The sequence below is a fragment of the Cheilinus undulatus genome, linkage group 16 (assembly GCF_018320785.1).
Source record: "Cheilinus undulatus linkage group 16, ASM1832078v1, whole genome shotgun sequence".
In the NCBI taxonomy this organism is placed as follows: domain Eukaryota; kingdom Metazoa; phylum Chordata; class Actinopteri; order Labriformes; family Labridae; genus Cheilinus; species Cheilinus undulatus.
This window is the reverse complement of record NC_054880.1, coordinates 3,115,641-3,132,257: the sequence shown is the minus strand read 5'-3', so window position 1 is coordinate 3,132,257 and position 16,617 is coordinate 3,115,641. Positions and strand designations below refer to the sequence as shown.

General features: G+C 39.6%; 2 protein-coding genes and 1 gene segment (V, D, J or C); 2 read left to right on the top strand and 1 right to left on the bottom strand.

Moving 5' to 3' along the window:
* Positions 1–16,617, bottom strand: part of LOC121523649 — an 820,099-nt gene that overhangs the window by 102,133 nt on the left and 701,349 nt on the right.
* LOC121523651 (immunoglobulin kappa light chain-like) overlaps positions 1–16,617 on the top strand; it is an 813,481-nt gene that overhangs the window by 97,271 nt on the left and 699,593 nt on the right. Inside the window, exon 5 of the mRNA XM_041808591.1 lies at positions 5,285–5,290. Coding sequence (XP_041664525.1) covers positions 5,285–5,290 — 6 coding nt within the window. The remainder of the gene's footprint in view (positions 1–5,284; positions 5,291–16,617) is intronic.
* On the top strand, positions 469–11,329 carry LOC121523577 (gastrula zinc finger protein XlCGF57.1-like). The gene is made up of 2 exons (XM_041808510.1): positions 469–978; positions 8,416–11,329. The coding sequence occupies exons 1-2, from the start codon at positions 786–788 to the stop codon at positions 9,738–9,740; spliced, it is 1,518 nt and encodes a 505-aa protein (XP_041664444.1). The 5' UTR covers positions 469–785; the 3' UTR covers positions 9,741–11,329.

Sequence of the window (16,617 nt, the reverse complement as noted above, 5' to 3'; positions counted from 1 at the left end):
AACAATGACATTATAAATCATCAAGGTTAAGTTTACATTTTTTATACTGGGGGAATCTGCAAACCTCATACTGGTGGGCCAGTTCTAATAAAAATATCATATGATCTGGTGGGCCAGTTATAACTGCACCGGATTTGGCCCCCAGGCCTTGAGTTTGACACCCCTGCTGAAGACAATTTTAATATATAGACTAAAACAAGATTTAAATAGCTACCAAAATGAACATTTCTCTTCGGAGATAATGAAAGGCTTAACTGAGATCTGAAGTAAGTTTCACGAAAGAGAACCGGCTCTTGGTGCATTACATTGAAAAAATATTTTTAAGATAAGTTAATTTCCCTTTTCTTTATTATTGAAGGAGTGCAATTATAGATCACGATTTATCCTCCACACCGTTTGGAGGCGATAATCCACCTACACGTTATGTTCGCTTCCGCCAGAACACCGGAAGTCGTAGAAGAAGAAGGATGCTAGCATGCTAACTGCCTCGATCGTGTGCCACTTCGGGATACCAACGGATCCAACGCGAGAGGCCCTCTGTGTGGATAAACGTATCGAGGTGGACCCGGGCCTCAATTCTGGGATAATTTACATCAAATTTATCAGATTTAAGCCCAAAGAGTGGCACGAAGTTTGCTCAGCTAGTAACGGACAAAGACTGAACTCAGCGCCAGAAGCTAGCAGCTAGCTAAAGTAACGTAGCCACACAGCTCATGTTCCAGTGACCAAAACTGATTTTAACGGAGTTTGTCTGGTGGGGAAAAGGCTCCTGCTGGTTGGTAAAAATGTCTAAAGCCCAGATGTTGAGGGTTTTAGTGAACGAGAGGCTGACTGCGGCTGTTGAAGAGGTTTTTGACCTGTTCGAGAAAACGATAGCTGAGTATGAGGAGGAAATCTGTCTCACAAAAGAGGAAAACAAGAGGCAGCAGAAACTCCTGGACGCCGTTTTCAACCCTGAAATCCAGCTTCAGAAAGCAGGTATTTAAGAGTTTAACTTTTTAACCATACAACAGAACCATTATTCGTTGTTTTCATTTGGGTGTAAGCTGCTGTGCTCCCATTGTAGCAGTTCGCTCCTGATGCGGCTCATTTACCTTAATCACAACCTGTGAGATTTATGTAGACTTGTCCCGCTTGTAAATATTCACTATCAACACCCTAAAACGATACTACCCAGTAATTAAATCCAGCTACTGCTTCTCAGTGTGTTGTGATGGGTAAATGTGGGATGCTTACAACCATAGACTAGAGTGATCAGGATACAAGAATTTTCAAGACTCATATCTATGTAGAAAAGCTTAGGGATAGCTGATCACTTGTTTGCTGCTGATATGATCATGTAAAATGTTACAGCATCAAGTTTAAAGGGGACGTGTTATGCAAAAATCACTTTTTCAGGCTTTTCTGATACAAATATGTGTCCCTGGCCTGTCCACAATCCCCTCAAGTACCAGAAAAAACCATTCCCTCTCCCCCTCTCTTTCTCCACCTTTCAGAAAATGTGTGCTGAAACAAGCCGTTCTCAGATTTTACATCTAGTGACCTCACGTGGGACCTAAGCACCCGCCCCCAGGTTTGGTTGACCCTTCCCCACTAGGAGGAAAATTCTGCCCTCCTCTACTGATCCTCTCAGCCACCAGCTGAGATGCTGGATGGCTCAGTGGGTCACCCTGCTGACTACAGTCTGGGAGATTGATGGTTCGAATCCCAGTCTAAACTTTGGGGGAAAAAAGTGTCTGTTTTGGAGACTTCTGAGAACAATATAAACTTGTTTTAAAGGGTAAAGTATGTCCCCTTTAACAAGTCAATTTCAAGGTCACTGTAGTAAACTCAACCAACAAAATCAGTTAAACTGAAATATAAACATAATTTTAGTGGACTGACATTAAAATCAAAACGAAGCTTTATAAAAGTAAAATGAGAGCTAGGGATGACTATGGAAATCTTGTACCATCACATCTCAGGTTGTTGATGGTCTAGGGGACTCTGTTTGTTGGGGAGCTGACACTTTTACGTGGTTTGGTTTGCAGTCAAACCAAACTAATAGGATGTTAAGCGGTTGTATGTTTGTGGCACTATCGTCCCAAAACAAACAGCGATAAAGAAGATGTAAAGAAGACAAAACTGCTCATCTATTGGCCATAACAGAAGCCTGAAATCTATCTCCTTCGGCTGGCTATTTTTACAAAAACAATGGAGCAGCTGCAAAAAATGTATGCCATCATGGGATTTCTGCATTTGCTAAAGTGTTCTTATTATTTATGTGTTTCAAAAGAAGGTGCCCAGTATGGGCAGCAAGCTGTCCAGCATGTCGTTCGTAACATGAGATGAATGAATCAGTACTGAAGGAGAAGGCCAGCCTAAATGATATTAAGAGACTCTGGTGTGTTGGCATGAATTTGAATGTATTAAAGCACATAAATATGTAAATTATAACTCCTTATGCCACTTCCAGCCTTTGGTTCACACATCAAACCAACCGCGCCAGGGTTGGTTTGGAAGCGATTCTAGACCCCCACTTTTGAGCAGACCAGAGTTTGCTTTTTTGGTCCACACTGAAGTTTGAATGAGCTTTCACACCACAACAAGTAAGTCAGAGTATCTGGGGACTAGTATTAAATAAAAGCTGAACAATACCCAACTCTAGGGAGGGGTGTCAGGGAGAGCAGATAGACCTGCTGTGCTGATGAAGGGTGTGAAAGAGTCCTTTTCAAACCTGATCATGTCAGAGTTTTTATACAGGTGGGGGGTCTCCTGTAGCTAGTGATGTCCTGTAGACCTTTTTAAACAGATGAATGGTCTTTGGCTAAAAAGCTGTTTTGAGCTTCTCAGCAGGGGTGGAAAGCAATAAATTGCATTTTACTCAAATCATGTAATTAATTGAGTTGCTTTTTGTTGTACTTCTACTTTTAAAAAGGTTTTTAAAATCAGTAATTTTGCTTTTATGTAAGCATTTCTAAGGGTAAGTGTTTTAACTCTCTACATTTTTAAAAAGTATGAAGTCTAGGTAAAAAATTAAACAGTTAAAGCCAGAACAAGGAGGTCCAAGCTTTCTGACAACAACATTAAACTGGCCAGTTGTTTGGCTTTGACTACACTTTATAGTCAGTGGCACATAGTGAGAGAATGATTCTACATTACATCCAAAATACAGCTGTTGTACTTCTGGCTGAGCAGTTAACCAAACTTCAGATTAATTTGAATTAAGGGTTAATGCGATTTACAAATCACAGAAGGTTCAATATTTCTTTAACTAGATGATCTGTGAGGGTTTTTTCCTCTTTTTTCATTCAGGTGTCATTTTTTAATAGCTTGCAAAATTTCTGCTCTCCCTGTTTGTGTATTTTTTTTTGTTTGTTTTGTTTTCAAAATAACACAACATAAAAATGATTTACTTCAAAACAACAATTCATATCAATTAAATTCAAAATGAGTTAAAATATTCCCAATACGATATTTTAATTTCAATATTTTTTAGCTGTTACTTGAGTAGATTGATCAGTAATTTTACTTCTAATTAAGTACATTTTAACCGTACTTTTACCCATGTACAATAGTTTTGTACTCTCCCACCTCTGCTTCTTAGCGTAGCTCCTCTGAAGCCCAAAACACACTGGTGCTGCAGCAGTACAGTACACAAATGATGCGCCTCAAGTTCTGTCGCTAGCACACACGGGAAACGGTGCATTGACAGTCAGGCTCTTCAAGAGCCACTGTGCTGGGCCGGGCACTTGACACCTTAAGCAAATAGGGTTAGGTATCAAAGAATCCATCTTTGTTTGTATAGCACCAGGTCATAACCAAAGTTATTTCAAGATACTTTACAAAGAGAACAGGTCAAGACTGTACTCTCTTATGTGGCGTATTATTTTAAAGACCAATGCTAATCACCATGAGCTCAGCACTAGCAATATTTAGCCTTGTAACAGTGGTGAGGAAAAACCCTCTCCCAGGAACCTTGAACAGAACCAGACTCGTGTTGAAAGCCATTTGCCGAAGCGGCACATGTGGATTTTTCCGATACTTGGGCCAAAGTAATACTTTAAAATCTGTGCTGCTGGTGCCTGAGCAATGCCTGAATCAACACTCTTATGTAGGGATGCGCTGCATCCACTGCAGTGGATTTTTGCAAATATTTCCAAAATCATTTTAGCTGAAACCAACTAAGCTTTTTATTGTAAAGGACACCAGGTGTTTGCTGTGCAGAGGCTGATTCAAGCTGAGCTGAGAAAGGTAGACAGTCTAGTAGTTTTTTGTTTGGGGCTTGTTCCGGGCTCACCGTGGGCCCCCTCGAGTGACTGGCAACCAACCTGCTATACCTGATGGTACAGTTGTACATTTTGCCTTAAGTTGTACTCAAGGTCAATACAAGATATGCTCAAATACTCTTGATTAACTTTTTTAAGCTAATCTCTTTCAATATTAATAATTTGCATCCCTACGTTTAGGTGGGACAAACTGCATTAGAAACTCTGTGCTGGTTTTTGACTCCAAAGTTGAACAGAAGAAACACTAAATGTCAAAGTGTAGCACTGTGTTGTTTTCAGCCTTTAGATTTCCTCTTAAGTAAGAGGTATGGCGTTCATCTTATTTACCAAAAGTAAAGTATAAATTCTGTATGAAATGCTTAGATCTGAACACTGAAGGGTAATAATGTATGGTCTTGTGAGCAGCAAAGATGGACGTAGTTTAGCATCTTGCCCCTGACATTTATTGTGTGGTACAGAAATCTGAGTTATTAGTTATCAGTTGTGTTGGTTCTAGAACCATATTTTTCACCAGGTAAGCGACTAAAACAATAACAAGACCAGTGGAAAGTCATCAGTGGTTTAGTTCGCCCTCTTAGTCTATCCCTAGAATGGAGGATAACGCTGAATTTCTTCTTCTTTGCTCTCATACAGATCTGCTACCACCATAGCTATTCTCTTAGGAAAAGCTTATCAAGCTGGAATATTAACAGTTGTGTGAATTGCCATAGTGCAGCACGTCCAGACACGTCTGACTGCTGCCGGTGTGGGTTTGTATGTAGAAAGTCATGGGTGTGGGCATTTGTGCGTCATATGGCTCTGGTGTGTTTTGGGCTTTAGCCACTCTGATCTCTTTTGTCAGTTTGTTGTCCTGGTCTGTTAGAAGGAAACAGAACGCTCCAGCAGCATTCATAGTTCTGAACAACTTTAATAGACTGACATGTTTCAGCTTGTAGCCTTCAAGTTTCTTTAACTCGTGTGTCCATTTCTTCACTGTCCTCACTACAGGCTTCGATGTTTTAAATTTCTGCCTTTAGGTTTGGGTGAGATGGAGCAGGCAGTGATGAAAGGGTCCCAAAACTGCATTGTGGACAGTGTGACCCAGGTAGTGCTAGATAATTGAGTTTTTGATTTCAATCATAATCTTAGCTTCCCCAGAACGTGAAAACAAGATAATCAGGATTAGGCTTTTGTTGGGCCTTATGTGGTTTTGTTCATAAGATTTGTCATTTGGTAAAAGGATCAGCATTTGGTTATACTCTGGTCCAATCACAGTCAATTGCCATGACTGAGGACTTAAATAATCAATCTGATCACCGCTGTGCTTAGCATGTGAACATATGTCTGAAGGCTGTGACACAGGACCTCATCCTAAAAGGCTCTAAAATATAAGAATTACAGTTGATATGTTTGGCAAGAAGGCTGTTTGAAGGAGAAATAGAAATCATAACAAATAATTTATTTGTTTTATAGGCTACTGTATAGTTCAGGCTTTTAAAAAATGTTTTTTACAGTCTCATGAACAGTCAGAAAAGAGAATTTTATCTCTGCGGAAACCAGCACATTAGTGTCTAACCCCCAAGCCCCCTGCCACTTATAATTATTAATTTTTAATGCCTGAAACCACATGTTCAGAATGGTGCGTTACAGACCTGGTTCCTGGGGTCTGGGACCCCCTGACAGTGGCCGCCAGAAATCTCTAAGAGGAGCTGGCTGCAGACCTCTTCACTGGGGCGATGACATATATTACCATGTACAGGCTTATGGAATTGCAAGACCAGGTAGATTTTCTATCTTTTTTTTTTCTTCACAAAACTGTGCTGTTGTGTAAAATAGCCATGGCTGTGTCTAAAACCACTCACTCATTCCCTATCCACTATAGGGAGCAGCATATAGTAGACTATATAGTGAATTCAACTGCAAAACACAAAAATGATTTCAGACACTACTCCGACTGCGGGAAATGACGTCATCGCCGTCTCACAGTTAAAACGTTTAGCAACAACAGCTTGTAGATTTCCATGACAACGGCTGAGGATCGAAATTAACGGTAAAAATTCACTGAAAACTGATACTGAACTTAATTTATCTTCCCAAAAAAATAAAAAGAATAATGGATTAAAGTAAAATAGTATACCTCTTTGTGTGTATTATCACTTATTTTTTGCATAAAGATGGTGGTCTCTTGTCTTGCAATCCTCATTGGGGGGGAAGAGGTTACTCCGTTTTGAATCCTTAACATTTTCTTACAGATTAAATACTTTGGTCAAATCCAACAAACAAAAAAGGCTTTAAAAAGGTTTTATGTGTTCCTGTGCTCCTCTCGTTCGTCAGTCATGTTTGAAAGCAGCAACTATCATCGCCCCAGCGTAGAGGTCTGCTGCTGAACGCCCCACCATAGAGGTCTGCAGCCAGACGCCTCTCGAAATCTCAGGGGGGCCCGAGGCTCTGTCTGCCCTGAGGTTATTAAAATAAGTTTTGCACATCCTAACAGAATTCATGATAAAACAGAAAACTGAAATAATTCATACAATGGTTGTTGGGTAATATAATTTGTGTTTAGGGCTACGTTGTTCAGATTTACACAAAAATGTGTAAAAGAGCAAAAAAATGCTCTGAAAATACATTCCGTTGTCAAAATTGTTACTTGCCTTAACCTCTTTTTACTTAGATTTGAACAATTTCTACATGTTATCCTCAAAAAGAACTTAATTTATTCAAAATCACCTTGTTGTGGACCAGTTTAATCCATACATGCTCCTCACTGCACCTGATTGGTACTCTGAATGATCCTTAAATGAACATAAGACTTTTGAAGCATTGATATTTTTTTTAGGCTCATCACGTACTAAAAAAAAAAAAACAATACAGAGACGATCAGCGCACACCTGCCTTTGATCTCCATGATCCCAGCGCAGTAACTCTTCAAACTCATACAGCCTACAAAATAACCTCAGATCATCGTTTTTCATTCATTTATAACGGTAACTATCAACAGGATCACTTGATCCAGCCCACACCGTGTCATTTAGGAGCATAAAGCAGACAGCATGCAGCATTTATTTACGGAGGTGAGAGCGATAAAGTTCGCTCGTCGGGACTCAATGACTAGCAGACATTGTCTTTTATCTCCTCTGGTTTCTTGTCTGTCTGTAAGAGAAGCTAACGCTAACATGAGCACTTTAAGGGGATTATAAAAGGAGATCATACTACGTAGCCTATTTGCTGACAGGTGAATTAAACTGACCGCGGGAGTGGACGCCGTGAGGGAGGTCAGGGCAGAGACACTCAACAGCGCCACATCAATACAAACAGCCTGCAACTTTGTGATGAGTTGAAGATGCGTTGTTTCTGAGCGTTACCGCTGTAAAAATATCAGGAAAATATCCCACTCTTCAGCACTTTGTGTGCTTTTCCACCTGTATTTCCCAGAGCTGCATTGCTCCTCTGTCCCCACAGCATGTCTCTCTATATCAGTCAGCTGCGCACTATGCTTCTGCCCCCATGACCAGCGTCTTGGGGGACAGAGGGGGGGCGACTAGCTGACCAGGGTGATCTTGGTCAGACGCAAGCTTTTCGACCAAACAATTGACCAATCAAATGGGAGCTGTCAGCCTTAGAATAGAGTCTCTAGACCAAGTTTTCATTTGGTTGACTACAGCCCTAGTCTGTTCTGCTTTTTCAGGTTTTGTTATTAGCTATTATGTCATAACCATCAGAGGCAGATTAACCACAACTTACATGAGAATGAAAAGATAGTTTATGCACCTCAAAAAGATGTAGTTCCTCATGTTATTGACCTCAGTTAAAAAATAAAAAAATGGTTAATTTGCAATCTTGGATAGCAGCACTACAATATCCACGATTTTAGAGTACAGCTATGTTGTCTCTGATTGGTTGAACCCACCTTTACCAGCCATGCCTCTGCATTCTGTTGCTACTAGTGAATTTATGTGTTTTTCTACATAATAGCAACTGTCTTGGAGAAGAGACAAGCTAGTATGTTATCAACCTTGTTTAAGAAAAACATGGTTGTATCTGTAATTTCAGGCAAAGGTGCTTCGCCACCCACAATCCAACAGTTTGATGTTGTACCACCCACAGTTCAAATATGTAAAGGAAATATAGATTTTTCTCCAGCTTGATGTTGTCCTTTTTTTCTCTACAGACGTCAAACAGCTGACGGTGAGAAACGAAGTTCTCCACAAGCAGCAGGAGAGGAGCTCCAGTCTGAATCAGGAGACGTCAACAGATCCACCACGCTTTAAAGAGGAAGAGGAGGATCTGTGGGACAGTCAGGAGCTTCAAGGAGCAGATGATGATGATGATGATGATGATATTATCATCTTCACATATGATCCTGTCCGTTTGAGGAGTGAAGAAGAAGATGGAGAGAAATCACGGCCCTTAGAACTTCATGAAAACCAAAGCGAAGAGAACAGAGAGGCAGCGCCTTTGGAAACAGAAGCTGTTGGAGAGGACGGTGGAGGATCAGAACCAGATGGCGACTTTGATCCAGACAGTTATTTACAACCAGTTACTCCTGATGAGACTTCATTCCTGTCTGGATCTGATACTGATGACAGTGGTGATTGGGAGGATAAAGCTGAACTTCAGGAAAGTTTAAACCCCGGGCAAGCCCCAAGCTTTGTCTCAAAGGAAAAAATGCAGATTGAAGGATTGGAACCATTTCAATGCTCAATTTGTGGTAAAATCTACTCAAACAAGCAGAGCTTAGCAACTCACATACGACGCCATTCTGCAAGACATCGTTTCAACTGCCCAGTTTGTAAGAAAGGTTTTCTGTTTAAAGGACAATATGAGACACACATGAGAATCCACACAGGAGAGAAACCCTTTGGTTGCTCCATCTGTGGTAAAAGGTTTTCAGACAAGTCAAATTTGAACTCTCACGTCAAATTGCACAAAGGGGTCCAACGTTTATCTTGCAACAAATGCAAGAAGGTTTTTGTTGACAAAAAAGCTTTCTTAGAGCACATTAAAATCCACACAGAGAAGCAACACTGCTGTTCATTTTGTGGCAAATGCTTTGCGTCAAATACAGACCTGCAACGCCACATCCATGTCCACACAGGAGAGAAACCTTTTAGCTGTTCGTTCTGTGGGAGAAGGTTTGCATCCACTCGAGATCTCAAGCGCCACATGCTTGTCCACACAGGAGAGAAACCTTTTCATTGTTCTGTTTGTGGGAAGACATTTGCGTTGAAAAACAGCCTCAAACTGCACTCGTTTGTTCACACTGGAGAGAAACCTTTTAGTTGTGCAATTTGTGGACAAAGATTTTCTCAACATGGCAGTATGAGGCGACACTTGACGATCCACACGGGAGAGAAGCCATACAGTTGCGATGTTTGTGATCAAAGATTCACTCGGCGTGATACTGTGGAAAAACACAAACAGACATGTCGCAAGGCTTCACCTTATCCAAACGCTGAACTCAACTTCCTTGCCACACCCTCAACACTAAAATAGCGTGCACCCAGGTCTAACACTTCACAGACTATCTGAAGACTTCCACAGGAACTTCAACAAGAAAAACACCAGAATATGGCTATATTCTTCATTCTAAAGCATTCAGCAGTGTGGCATTATGGATTCATTTGCCAACTACTGGACAATAACCTCTAACTCCACAAACCCTCCTTCCTCAGAAATCAACAAATCTCACCCCCTCCACCCACAAGCAGGAGTTCCAAGGCTTGAGACTAAGGACATTTTTCATCCTGGGGATGACACAAAATGGGCTTTGGGGGAACAAAAGTCTTTCTTGGGATTCTGTCAGGGTGAAAAAGAGTAGTAGTATGCATGTCAGTGTTCGAAAAAAAGCAGCTGCCTCCCTTATGATGGGTGTGTCTGTGCACACATTGAATTTCCTCGATCCACCTGCAAAAGTTGTAAGTTAATTAGGGATTTGTGGCAAAAAACATCATTTGAATCCTGGTCTACTGTTAATTTGGCTATACAATCAGAATCAGGCAGACCTAATTGATGTCAGAGTGACTGTGTTTACAGTGATACGCTCTATGTCAATCTCCATTTATTTTTGCCAAAAAATACATTCACCTGCCACTTTATTAGGTTTACCTTGCTAGTGCCGGATTGGACCTCTTTAGAACTGCCTTAATTCTTCACGGCATAGTTTCAACAAGGTGTTGGCCTTCAGAAATTTAGGTCCATATTGACATGATATCATCATGCAATGGCTGCAGATTTGTCAGCCGCACATCCATGATGCAAATCTCCCATTCCACCACATCCCAAAGGTGCTCTATTGTATGATCTGGTGACTCTGGAGGCCACTGGAGTAAAGTGAACTCATTGTTATGTTCAAGAAACCAGTTTTAGTTTATTTGACCTATGTGACATGGTGCTTTATCCTGCTGGATGTAGCTATCAGAAGATGGGTACAGTGGGGTCGTAAAGGGATGGACATGGTCATCAACAGTACTCAGGTAGGCTGTGGGCATTTAAACAATGCTCAGTTGGTACTAAGGGGCCCAAAGTGGTCCACCACCACCAGCCTGCACCGTCAATACAAGGCAGGATAGATGCATGTTGTCATGTTGTTTACACCAAATTCTGACCCTACCAACTGAATGTTGCAGCTGTAATCAGACTCATCAGACCAGCCAACGTTTTTCCAGTTTTCTTTTGTCCATTTTTGGTGAGCCTGTGTGAATTATAGCCTCAGTTTACTTTTCTTAGCTGACAAGAGTGGCACCCAGTGTGGTCTTCTGCTGCTGTAGCCCATCTGCTTCAAGGTTTGACGTGTCGTGTGTTCAGAGATGGTATTCTGCATACCTTGGTTGTAATGAGTGCCTATTTGAGTTGCTGTTGCCTTTTTCTTTCATCTTGAACCAGACCAACCCATCTGGAACCAACTACCATGCTACGTTCCAAGTCACTTAAATCCCTTTTCTTCCCTATTCTGATGCTCGCTTTGAACTTCAGCAAGTCATCTTGACCCCTCTACATACCTAAATGCATTGAGTTGCTGCCATGTGATTGACTGATATCCTATTTGTATTAACAAGCAATTGAGCAGGTGTACCTAATAAAGTGGCTGGTGAGTGTACATTTTATCATGAAAAGCTGATTAGGAAACAGGGTGGTTTTAGCCATAGCTACTTCACACAGCTCACATCTTACACACAGACGTATGAGGGAAAGGAAAAAAAGCAACCCAGAATCGACTGGAAGCTTCAACATCCTGGAAACTAAACGAACAGTCACTTAAAGGTGCAGTGTGTAAATTAAAAAGCGTTTGCAAGATCCAACAATCAGATATAGTCTGCAAAGCTCACTTCTAATAGAAATGGTTCCTTCTGAGGAGTCTGTGGAGAGGGAACCTCCTTAGGTATGAATAAAAGGGTTACTTCAAGTTAGAAAATACAAATAATTTAGGGGATTTAACACGTATTTAAACTTATGTTCCATTATATCAAGTTTGTTCAACTAAATGCTACCATATTACACACTAGGAAAGTAACAGTATCAAAATCAATACCTCGGTAACAAATCCACAGTACAGTTTTCATTGGGGTATCAAAATAAAACACAAATGTAGACTTGGGGAAAAAAGTGACATTGGCATTTGTAGAAGAACAATTGCACTTTAAATAATACACAATGTGCCAAAAAGTGCTTTAGGTGAATTGGGCTTAAAATATAAATGTATACTTTGGCTCCAGTTTGCTTTCTAATCTTCTAAAACCTTTATCCATCACTGAAAATAGCTGTAGGTCTTTGGCAATATATTCAGCAACACACCGTATGATCTGCTGATTCCTCTGTAGCTTCCCCCATTTCACACTGTTTGGTCAAGCCAGAGAGTGGGGCGCAAAGGATGATGGGTAATTACCACTTTCCTGCGCACAGCCTCACCAAAACGATCTACACTTTTTTTCCCCCACGACCTTTTTAAGAAATCATCCCATGTCCATGATGGTATTGAGATGATTCTGTCACTGTGATAACACAAACTTAACAAGGCCATGACATCTCTATTTATCACTGCACCTTTAAAAACACCTGACTTTTCTCTCTCATACAAGGCTAAAGATGGAGGGGGTCATGCATAAGCGTGGAAGACTGCAAGTTCACAATATAATAATAATAATAATAAGTTTATTTATATAGCACTTTTCAAAACTTCAGTTAAAAAGTGCTTCACAAGAAGTCCGACAAAGGAATTAAAAATACATAGGCTTTTAACTTTAAGTACTCTTGAAATTTTTTTGTTTTTACTATTCCTTTTTACTGTGTGCTTGTAGCAGCTTAAGATTTCTTGAAATAAAAAGTGTGTTATAAATAAAAATTATTATATATTCAACAATAAACAAAAATAATGAAAGTCTAAAACATCAAAACACTGGTAAAAACAAATAGAAGTACATTTAAAAGCAGAGAAATTTTTAAGAGAAAGCTCATCTAAAAAGGTGTGTTTTTAGAGCTGATTTAAAAGAAAATAGTGAATCTTCAAGTCTGAGACTTTCAGGTAAATTATTCCAAAGGGTTGGAGCCCTGACAGCAAATGCCCGGTCACCTTTTGATTTTAATCTGGTTTTAGGGACAGATAAAAGGTACAGAGCTTATGAGTTGCATGCCTTTTGGCAAAGTTAGAGCCTCCACGTTTGACTTTTAGTTGTTGTTCTAACTCAGTAATTGATGTTTCCTTTCAAATTTAGTGAACGATAATTACTTCCCCCTAAAATACCTATGTATACTGATTTCAGAATATGCTCAAAAAATCGCAAGCACACTAAAAAACCTACTAAATTTCAGTAGTTTGAGTAAATGTAGTTACTTTCCACCTCTGCTGACCCCCAAATCCAATGCCAGCAGCTAATAAAAACAAAGCCACAGCGTATTTGGCATCCAAACAATCAAAGACACTCAGCCATAGTTATGAATTCCATTTTATCTGTAAAAACAGTTGTGAAATCTCAGTCAGCTCCCATTCATTCGACCTGCTTCTGAATCCAGAACCCCAGCCACATAGCCCCCCATAGCACAGTATCTTCTCCATCACTCGCCCTTTACATCACCCATCGAGCACTCAACCACACCTTCAGTAGTCTAAATGTATGTAACACTCATTTCCCTACTGTTTGTCGGATTCTTTTTTTTCTTGTGCCTTGGTCTGCGTGTGTCAGAAGGACAGAGAAGGACAAAGACCCTGAACTAAGCCACCAAGCCCCAGTCTCTTTTGACTCCCTTTTTGAACCCTTCTTCACTCCAAACTACACTGGAGTTCCTTCAAACAATGCAGGGACCTGGCCCTTATTTAAGAGGGATAAAGTTCTTTAAAAACAAATGGTCCTTTTTGTATGTTTTGTTAAATGAGGTGTAAACATTGATTTTAACATTGCTCTGTCTCATTGTTTTGTAGTGTTCACGCTCAGATCTTTAACATGTTTCTTTTAATCACTAATGTTAAAGAACAAATTTATCTTAGCAATGCTTTTTGTCCCGAATATCTTTGTGCATTGTTATTTTCTTTTTTCACTACAGGATGTGTGATTTTAGTTCATTCTGCAGATACTGCAGAATATAATGTAACTGTATGTGAAGTGTCAAACTTTTCTGCATTTTTCAGAGCATTTCTGCTGATTTTTGTGTCACTTTATGATTTTAAGAAATACAGTAAAGACGCTTAGATCAGTGTTTCTTAAGAAAATGTTTGTATTTGAGGGCATTGTCTGGTCTGTGGCCTGTCCTCCCTCTCCTCAGCTCTCTGGTTTCCCTCCTCCCTCTGCCTGCAGCACACCTGAGTGTAATCAGAGTGAGGGAGTAGGAGAGGAGCACCTGGCTGGCACAGTTTCAGAACAAAGACCATGTGAGTTTTGTTTGTGAACTTCACTTGTTTGTTTGTTTTTTTCACTTAAATCATGCCGTTTCCTTTCTCCTCACTATCTGTCCCCATGTGTTAAAAGATCACTTTTTTTTCCCCCTCATTTTGGCTGTAGTTTCCCAGTAGCTTTTTTTCCGACTTTCCATTAGTTTGTTTTTGTTAGGCAGCTTAGTGGGAGATGGGCAATCCTACAGCCCATTCCCATCTTTCACCATTTGTTCTGTTTAGCTGGTGCCTACAGCCCCTTTTTCATTCTTTGAGTCAGCTTATCATTGATTGCCTTTTTTGATTAAACTTCTTGAATAAAGCTTCAATTTTTCATTAAACCTCTAAATTTGTGTGGCGTCCTTTCAGTGGTTGCTGGTCTCCTAAAGAGGCCACAACAATAAAAACAACAAATACTCTTCATTCAAGAGAAAAAATAAGTTTTCTCATTTTTGAAGGATACAATAAACACATGTTCAGACTAGAGACTCTAGATCAGTGTTCCTCAACCCTGCTCAAACAAAGAGCCAAATTGTTGAAAAATACCTTTGAAAGAACCACAATCTTAGTGTTGAGAAGTGGCAAAAGTTGGTGGCAAGTGGCAATAAAACAATTCAAAGGTGGCAAATATGGTCAAAAAGCAGCAAAAAAGGGCAATAAAAAAAGGGTAAAGGAGAAAAAATAGGCATAAAATGGCAAAAAGTATGAAAAGTGGCAAAAACTGGGTGAAAAGTGACCAAAATAGGTTAAAAAAAACAAACAGCAAAAGGTGGGAAAAATGGGTAAAAAAGTAATAAAAAAAAGTGGCATTTACTGACAAAAGGCAGCTTGAATGGGTGAAAAAGTAGCAAAAAGAAAAAAAAAGGGGGGGGGGGGTTGCATTTAACAACTACCAGACATAAAAATTAGTTAAAGAGGCAAAAATGGTGAGGAGTGACAAAAGTGAGTTGATTAAAATTAGCAAAAAGCAGCAAAAAATGTGGGGAAGGTTGGCAAAAATTATAAAGAAGTGGCACTTAATGGTGAAAGGCTGCTTAATTGAGCAAAAAGTGGGAAAAAGCAAAAAAAAAAAAGGAGGAAAAACCTGCAAATAGCAAAAAATAGGATAAAAGTATCAAAAACTGCGGCAAAAAATTGATAAAAGTGCCAAAAAGCTGCAAATAAGGGCAATGAAAGTAAACAAAGAAGTTGACAACTAAGTTTGAGAATTTGGGCTGACTGCATAAGTGTGGGAAAAAAATGGATTATTGTGACATGCCACAGATAATTTTTGAGCTTAAAGTTTTCTTTTTTAGGTTTTCTCAGGGAATAAAGAGCCACATGTGGCTCAGGAGCCACACGTTGAGTATCACTGCTCGAGGTTATTCCCAACAACATGACTGATTCACTTTTCAAAATAATTATAATAATAAAGGTAATTCATGCAGGAGAACAGAGGCTAGAGTCATAATCAGGGTTGAGAGAGTGGGGGAGAGACATGCAGGAAAGGAGCCACATCATGGACTTAAATCCAGGCTGCCCATGTGCGTGCCCCCCCCGCCCAGCTTTTTAGGAAGTAGCATTGTACTTTAACAGAGATAAATATTAGAAAAGAAAATCTAAGTGTCTTTGCAGATGCCTGATCAAAACAAAAATAAATGAAAATGACTCACAGGGTTGTATAATGTGACTCCACTTACACTTTCCGAATAATGGTAATGTGTCTGAAAGTGAGGCATTTGTATTGGAATTCCCAGATTATTTAACAAAAATATAATAAAAAGGTAAATATTTGAGTCTTATGTGATGGTTGTACAAGTTTTTTTGGTGGGCCAGGGAAAGGCCATCTGCACCCCAACTTTTTGTTTGAATTGGAGATGATAGGACATACTTTCATACTTGATTTCCGCCAATATCCGCTAAGTAGTGGTGGGAGTATCGATACCACAGTATCTATATAGCGATACTTCCAAAGTGCTCTTTGGGTATAGATATCTCTACAAAAGCATCGACACCAAATGAGTACTATAAAATACATCTCACCACCGCTTCTCCGCTGAGTGCCTCTGCCTCTCTCTCCTCAAGACTGGCTTTACTGCTCGTCTGTGTCATGACTTTGGGGACCAATCATAGATGAGTAACAAATTTCATCAACTCCAATCGCTTGCATATGTATTCATTTTACGGTCTGTCTTTCTTACTCAATTTGGTCCCCAAGTAAATTTCAAAATAGTAAGAAAACATTTAAAAATTAAAAATAAACCACATGCCAATACCATAGAATGTATGAAGACCAAGTTGTAGAAACATATAAAGATAGATATTTCTATAAACATCTTTGATGACTTGTATTTCTTACATTTTACTTGAAACTAGTGGCTATAGGTGGCTAAAAATAGCCCTTCAGTTGGTATTTTTACAAAAAAAAAGTAAATAAAATGGGCATTTTTATGTTGTAGATATTACAATTCTATATACAAGTTTGTGCTATGATTATGATTATTTATTTTATTTTTTAACTGCTTGCACAAA

Excerpts from the sequence above, each read along its gene's own strand:
- LOC121523577 (XM_041808510.1), top strand. The coding sequence starts at position 786 with ATGTCTAAAGCCCAGATGTTGAGGGTTTTAGTGAACGAGAGGCTGACT. Across the intron at positions 979-8,415 it reads AATCCAGCTTCAGAAAGCAG|ACGTCAAACAGCTGACGGTG; the intron begins GTATTTAAGAGT and ends TTTTCTCTACAG.